Source organism: Poecilia latipinna, unplaced genomic scaffold, assembly GCF_001443285.1.
Source record: "Poecilia latipinna isolate Pla-1442-1.1 unplaced genomic scaffold, P_latipinna-1.0 Scaffold3446, whole genome shotgun sequence".
NCBI lineage: Eukaryota > Metazoa > Chordata > Actinopteri > Cyprinodontiformes > Poeciliidae > Poecilia > Poecilia latipinna.
Genome location: NW_015116062.1, coordinates 30058 through 37563, shown reverse-complemented (window position 1 = coordinate 37563; position 7506 = coordinate 30058). Strand labels below are relative to the sequence as shown.

Genomic DNA, 7506 nt, shown 5'->3' with positions numbered 1-7506 from the left:
AGTGGCTGTGATGGTTGTTCAGAAGGCACCACTTCTTCTTCTGGGTCAAAGATGTATGTTTGTACCACTCTGCTTGTAGCCAGAGGTCTGAGGTGCTGATGTAAACACTAAGTTAGGAGGGTTTGGTCAGCAGCAGCTCATGTGGATAATCATGATGTAGCCCTAGAACAACACTATCGCAAGATGGCAAAATGTAAAGAATATTAGTAAAATTATGCTTACCACACTTCATCATGCCTACTTCGTAGCATTTCCGTAAACGGCAGGCCTGGCAGCTTTTACGTCGGTTCTTGTCAATAGTGCATTGATTTGTGGCAGGGCAAATGTAGTCGTTGTGTCCTGGGAAAAGAGGAACAAGACCTTATAACGTTTTTTTGTAGTTAGAAAGCAAATAAATTCATAGACGGGAGGTTCAGAAAGAGATAATACCCTGAATACTTCTCTTGAAAAAAGCTTTGCAACCTTCACATGACCACACACCGTAGTGGTACCCAGAGGCATAGTCATGACAGACAGCGCAGAAGTGCATGTCAGCTTTCCCTACAGCAGATGAACATGAAGAGGACTTTATTTCTTCTCCTGCTTCTTCTGATTTCTTCCGCTGCAGCTTGTTACAGCTGATGACAGAGCTGCAGAAAGAAGCACAGACTCGGTGAAAAGGACAACTTGACATCATGGATTTTTGCCTCATCATTCCTTGGTGATTTATCCTCCGCCAAACTCTATTATCTGAGAAACTGCATATATCATTGATACATATGAAATCACCATTGCAGTGATCATGTTGTCTGATATATAAAGGCTTATTACATTACCTCGCAAAACCATTTCTACCCATTAAGTTCAATAAATTTTATTGACAGTATGCAACAGACCAACACAAAGTGGTGCATATTTTAATGTGGAAAGTAAATTCTTGTTTTAAGACTAAAAGTAGGAAGTGCAGATATATTCAACCTCATTTTATTGAATATAGTCGAGAAACAAAATCACCTAATCACAGGATTAGGATCATCTGTGTATTCCAAAGGTCTGCGCTTTATTGGAGAGTGGCAAGAAAAAAGTCAAGTTGAACGTGCTCTGGTCTGTTGAGAGCAAAACTGAACTTTGCAACCAACGTGTAAAACAAACATAATATCCCTCTGAACTCCATCCATCCATCCATCCATCCATTTTCTTCCGCTTATCCGGGATCGGGTCGCGGGGGCAGCAGCTTCAGAAGGGAGGCCCAGACTTCCCTCTCCCCAGCCACTTCTTCCAGCTCCTCCGGGGGAACCCCAAGGCGTTCCCAGGCCAGCCGAGGGACATAGTCCCCCCACCGGGTCCTGGGTCTTCCTCGGGGCCTCCTCCCGGCGGGACGTGTCCGGAACACCTCACCAGGGAGGCGTCCAGGAGGCATCCTGACCAGATGCCCGAGCCTCAACTGGCTCCTCTCGACGTGGAGGAGCAGCGGCTCTACTCTGAGTCCCTCCAGGATGAACGAGCTTCTCACCTTATCTCTAAGGGAGAACCCAGCCACCCTGCAGAGGAAACCCATTTCGGCCGCTTGTATCTGGGACCTCGTTCTTTCGGTCATGACCCAAAGCTCATGACCACAGATGAGGGTGGGAAAGTAGATCGACCGGTAAATCGAGAGCTTCGCTTTTTGACTCAGCTCTCTCTTCACCATGACGGACCGGTACAGCGCCCGCTTCACGGCAGACGCTGCACCAATCCGCCTGTCGATCTCCCGCCCCCTTCTTCTCTCATTCGTGAACAAGATCCCCAGATACTTAAACTCCTCCACTGGAGGCAGGACGACACCCCCCCAGCCCCGGAGAACGCACTCTACCTTCTATTATTTTTACGACATAAACTGAGAAAAATGTGAAAAATCAAGTCTGAGTGTCTCACAGAATTAGTAATCTTTCTGTCTGAAACACACACGGCACAGTGGATTTCTGACTCCAAAACTCTTTTTAACTCCCCCTCACGGGCACAAATATTGCCCTATTGGTTTCAAAGTTGGTCATGACACATGCCTGCTCCCGTAAAATGTTTTCAAACTTTTTATAGGGCTTATGGTTCTCTGTCAAACTGCTTTAGACTGACGCTGAGTGTGTCACATAGATAGGAACTCTTTCTCCACCATTCTGTCTGACACAGAGACACAGCCCAGGTGCAGGTCATTAATTACCATAGCAACGCAGCCAGGGTGAAACAGGCTGGATTAAACAGAGAATTCTCTCCCCCTCTGTGTCACTCACAGCTGCACTTGACAGGGGATTAATTACCACAGCAACAGAACACAGAGCAGGGCAGAGGAGCTGTTTAGGACTACAAACACACCATCTCTGTAGTTCTATCTATGGAGAAGACTCAGTTAAAAGAGAGGCCTGAGCAGCATGTCAAAACTACAACATGGCGGAACTATCTAGTAACTGAGTCCTCTTCAGTTACTACAGAGGAGGACTTACCTGTATTCAGAACTACCTGTGTTTTGAGCATTGTATAACTGATTTAACCCAATCACTATTACACATGGGATTAGTGTGGCCATTTCAAATGAAGCTTAAAATTTAAAAACAAAAGCCTCAATATTCCGCCCAGGTTAGTGCACCGCAATAGGCGGTGCAATAATATTAAACTTTATTATCATTCTCTCTCAGGTTATGGCATTGGCTTGTACAGCAAGCCAGAGCATTAGCATTAGCCTTTTACCTAAAATAAGCTATTAGCTAATTTTATTACTTAACAGTCATGTTTAGTATACTGAATGGAGTAAGTCAATCACAGACAACATGCAAGTGATGCCCCACATGCTACTGATAGCATTCATGTTAACAATAGCATTTTGGCTAATTTTACCTGATTCATTAATTTTTACTTTGTGAACATGCTTCTGACTCCACAGGTTACTGACTACAATTTAGCTCAGCTCTGCATTGATGCTACCTTTTAGCATCAGAACACTTTTCTTACTTATTAGCCATGTTTAGTATACTGAATGGACTAAGTCAATGACAGACAACATGCTTCTAATGCCCCACATGCCACAGACAGCATTCATGCTAACTTTAGCATTTTGGCTAATTTTACATGATTACTTTTAACATACTGAATGGTACAAGTACAGCTGAGTGAACATGCTTCTGACTCTCCACAGGTTACTGGATACAATTTAGCTCAGCTTAGCACTGATTCTTATTTTTACCATCAGAACGTTGGGTCCAAACCTATGGGCACACTTTGGCAGCCCCCCGTTAAATTTCTTCAGGAATTTTCTAGTTAGTTTTATCCTCTCTTGGTTTCTTGTTATGTCCTCTTTAGTTTCTATCCTGTTGCTAGTTTTATTTTATCGTTTGTATTGACCCTCACCACCAATAATCTTCACTCATCATGCCACTCACCTGCTCCGCCGCTTAATTAGGGTTAGGGTTAGCTCCTACTTACTTCAGAGGACAGACCACCGGGACGCTCCATCTGCTTCTGGGTTTTTCCTGGCTATATTTCCGGCCAGCGAACCATTCCGCAACACAGTGGTCGCTTTTCAGACCACTTAGTCTCCTGTACCACTCAAAAATGCACAATATGTCTATAAACCCTGGGGTACACCCTGGCGACCTGTCCAGGGTGTACCCCGCCTCTCGTCCGGAAAGTTAGCTGGAGATGGGCACCAGCAACCCTCCCGACCCCACTAAGGGACAAGGGTGTAAAGAAAATGGATGGATGGAATATGCTGAAGCCATTTTTTAGGACTTATACACAAACAGCTGTCTGTGAATGAAGAGGGGATGCAGACAGTGTGGCTCTCTATGCCCTACGATTCAGTGTCGGACTTGTTCTTGGATGCATCACAGAAGCAAAGCAGTTGGGGAAAGATCTCTTGATGGATGGGCTCTTCTAGCGTCAGTACTGCTGTGAGGCCTCATGGCTGCTCCTGTGAATATTTCCATTGTGTTTGGGGCTAGTTGAATTATTCAGGCAGCTGGGTTTGGACTATAGCTGACTTTCTCTGTACCAGTTATCCTTATATTTTGCTTGACATTGTTTCAGGTTAGTAATTATATTTAGGGAGCCAAAGAAAATGCCGTCTTGGGTTTTAGTTCTCATAGAAGCTAATTCGTGTTTGGTGTTCTTGGTTAACTGTGACACATATTACCTAGATCAATGCCCTAGACCAGGGCCTTAAGCCACTGCTACCAGCACCATCATTTCCTCCTTTTATAAATAATACTCTTGGCTCTCAGTGTTTAACCCTATCTCTCTCCCAGATGGGAACAGAGGAAACTTTAACTGCAAATAGTAGTAGTATGTGATCTCTTTTATCCTTTAGACTTGAACATGAGTCTAAAGAAGCTCACAGATTACTCACTAATCTGCGAGCTAAAGAAGCTGCTGCTACTTGTCATGATTCATGTTCTACGACATGTCCATGCTGAGTTTTGCCACTCATTCAGCTTACCTGCTACGCCTGATTGCTTACCTGTCTCACCTGGGTGCCGACCTACTTAAACACCTCTCAGCCTCTGCCTCCTTTCCAGATTATCAACAGCCACGAGCCAGTAGAGATTCAGTGTTTGCTTCCAAGGCTTTAGTGTATTTACAACTCTTTCTGCCCATGGATTTATCCCCTTCTGCCAAGCCCATCTGTTCTGGATTTCACGACCTCTGCCTCACGACCACCGAATAGTGCCTGCCCCTCCTGCTAAGTTTGCTCTCTCTGTCCTTCTGTGTATGACCTCAGCCTGATTATCGTCTAAGTCCCTGGATGTTGCTTTTCACCTACTGTATGTTATATTTTTCACCTATGGAGGTTGCCATTTTTTCACCTGCTGGATTGATGTCGCGGTTGGGTCTGCTCTGTACTGGAATCCACAGAGTAAACACAGGGAGGCTAACTTTACGTGAGTTGTTTATCATGTTGCATTTGTCTGGTGTAATATTAGATAATGCCACACTGCAATACTGTTGGCTGTAATAAAAAAATAAACAGTGTGGTGAGTCTGGATCACTTTCCACATGAAAAATGAGTGCACCAAACACAAACTTCCGAGGGCCCTACATTTGTGTTCTCCACATTTCTCTCCAGAAGACTGAGTTATTTGTAACAAGCAAAACTGACAAAGGCTAAGTTAATGCTGATAAGTTTCATCCACACTAAAAGGAGACCAGACCCTAAACGTCTTCATTACCTCTTGTAATTCAGTCAGTCATGGCAGATCCTGGTTCAGCTGGAGGGTTCTTCTGGTTGAAGATGAGTTTTCCTTTCTACTGTTACTACATGTATGTTCTGTATGAAGGATTGTAGCTCATTTAATGACACTATGTGAGCACCAAGTGAACTGCGTTGTTTGAGATTTTGGATCAAATCAGAATTTATTTTGAGTCCGTCAGTAGGCTGACTTCTTTTTTTTGTCAAGTGCACTGAAGCGGCAATAAACTGAACTCGGTTGGTTTGGTCTGTCTTTCTTTCTCTAACCTGTCTGAAATTGAATGAGAAGCCTTAAAGCCACAACAGCAGACATTAGTGCTAGCTGGGAGTCCTATCTGCTTTGTTTTAGTGTCACTTTTTAAAGTTGTACAGCAGAATGCAGAATTATTCACTTTATTTTTGGACGTTTAGGTTCTTTATGGGTTTAGGTTTAAGAGAACACAGCATTTGTGTCAAAGACTTTCAAAAACAAATCCATGTAACATTACACCATTAATCAGTGTATTTTTTTCATCCATAGGTGAGTATCTGCAGTCCTACCTGTTTGGGTTCATGCCATGGGATTTTGACTCAAGCCAGGGTCCTTGTGGGTTTGGTTCATTGTAGACAAGAGGTTGGGTGCAGTGCAGAGTCAAAGAAGGTATGCTGTGGTGGTTGTGAGAGGGCCAAAAGGCAGAGGGACTCAGAGGGGGACACATGGATGATGGACTGTCAGCGATGGGTGCTCTGGTATAGCTCAGCACCGAAGGACTGTAGAAAGTCAAGGGTAGATGTCCGTGGTAGTCATGTCTACTATCTGTGTAAGGAGAGGGGATGCAAACGGTGTGGCCCTCTATGCCCATTGGAGGACTGTACATAGTAGGGAGAAGCCCTGGTGAGGTCGGCCTCTCTGAAGCTTTGCTGTAGTCCCCGTCATGGAGTTGAAGCATGGGTAAAGGGTCCAGACTTAACCCAGGGGAAGATGCCATGCTGAGCGGTTGATGATGCCTTTATTGATCTGTATGACTTTGCAGCTTGTTGCTCTACATGTTCTGGTGGACATAAATCCTGTAGCAGAAACAGAAAAAAATGTGAAATAGAGTAAATGATATAGTTTTTTTACTCTATTTGAGAGAAAATATGTCTGCCACTTTCACCTAGCAGCTCATCATCTTTGTCATGTTAATTCTAATTCATCTTCACTATGCTCAACTAAAATGATAATAAATAACAATACATTTTATTGGCAAGTTTTCTAACACCCAAGGTCACCTTACACCATTTAACATAAAAACACAATATAAAAGACACAATAAAAATAACTACAAAAATGAATGAGATGATAGAAGAAGAGGATCTGTGGGTGGGGGTAGGTGTAACAATGTGAAGAAGATCCAAAAAATATGGAGGACTGAGGGTTGCCGACAGGTTTGAAGGTAAGGAGGAGTTTCTACACTGTAAAATACAACTTATAGTATTTACCCCCAAAAAGTTGAGCTAACAATTTGCAAACAATCTGCTTGGGTAAATTTAACCAAAACATTTTTGTAAAGAGTATCTAATGCCAACAGCTCTGAAACACTCTGAAACTGAATTTGGTAAAAATCTACCTAACATTTCTGGTAATATTTCAAAACTAATTGCCTTAAAAATCTGAGTAATAGTATTCCTTATTCTTCATTGTTAATGTAGTTAATAATTTTTCCTATTTTTTAATAAAGGTAATTTACTATTACTGACCTGAAAAGTTACATAGAAATGCAATACAAGGTCAGACCAACCTTTATTTAATAAACTACATGCTCAACAAATAAACATAATAAATAATCATACATCCTAAATTTCACGCAGCTTTAACTATGTCACATTTTAGTAAGTAAAATAGTTGTAAAGATACAAATCTCTTGAACAATTTTTTTTTCACAATGCTACCCAATCATTGGCAATCAAAAAAAAAAATCTTTGGTTCAGATTTTACACAAGTTTCCGTTTCCCTCAGTCACAACTGATATTTCTGCTGGATCAATTCAGTTCAATTAAAAAATACTTTATTGATATAAGGAAATAAATTGTATGCATGCACTTGCATTTTTGCATAAAGAAATTTAAATGTTGCAACTCATTTAATTAAATAATTATTGTAGGTAGTGATGGCTTTAGGGAGGAAAGATCTCCTGTAGTGGCCTGTATTACAGCAAATATGAAGAAGCTTCTGGCTGAAGACACCGTTTTCCCAAGTGATTCTCATGAAGAGGATGGTCAGGGTTGTCCATAATTTTCTTGAAGAATCCTTTTTTGCATCATGATCTCCAGAGGTTCCACAGTCGTCCCAA

General features: G+C 42.2%; 1 protein-coding gene across 1 annotated transcript; it reads right to left on the bottom strand.

Annotated features, from left to right (window-relative positions):
- Nucleotides 1-6: 6 nt before the first annotated feature.
- Nucleotides 7-6508, bottom strand: LOC106940997 (estrogen receptor beta-like). Its single transcript, XM_015023899.1, has 3 exons — nucleotides 5735-6508; nucleotides 430-629; nucleotides 7-339 (listed from the first exon to the last, which is right to left on the bottom strand). Exons 1-3 carry the CDS (start codon nucleotides 6160-6162, stop codon nucleotides 113-115), a joined length of 855 nt encoding a protein of 284 aa, XP_014879385.1. The 5' UTR covers nucleotides 6163-6508; the 3' UTR covers nucleotides 7-112.
- Between the last annotated feature and the right edge of the window lie 998 nt (nucleotides 6509-7506).

What these genes read in the sequence shown, in the direction of transcription:
- LOC106940997 (XM_015023899.1), bottom strand. Translation starts at nt 6,162, where the DNA reads ATGGCATCTTCCCCTGGGTTAAGTCTGGACCCTTTACCCATGCTTCAA. An exon ending in CATGGCATGAACCCAAACAG is followed by an intron (nt 630 to 5,734) that starts GTAGGACTGCAG and finishes TTCTTTCTGCAG; the next exon opens with CTCTGTCATCAGCTGTAACA. An exon ending in TTTCAAGAGAAGTATTCAGG is followed by an intron (nt 340 to 429) that starts GTATTATCTCTT and finishes CTCTTTTCCCAG; the next exon opens with GACACAACGACTACATTTGC.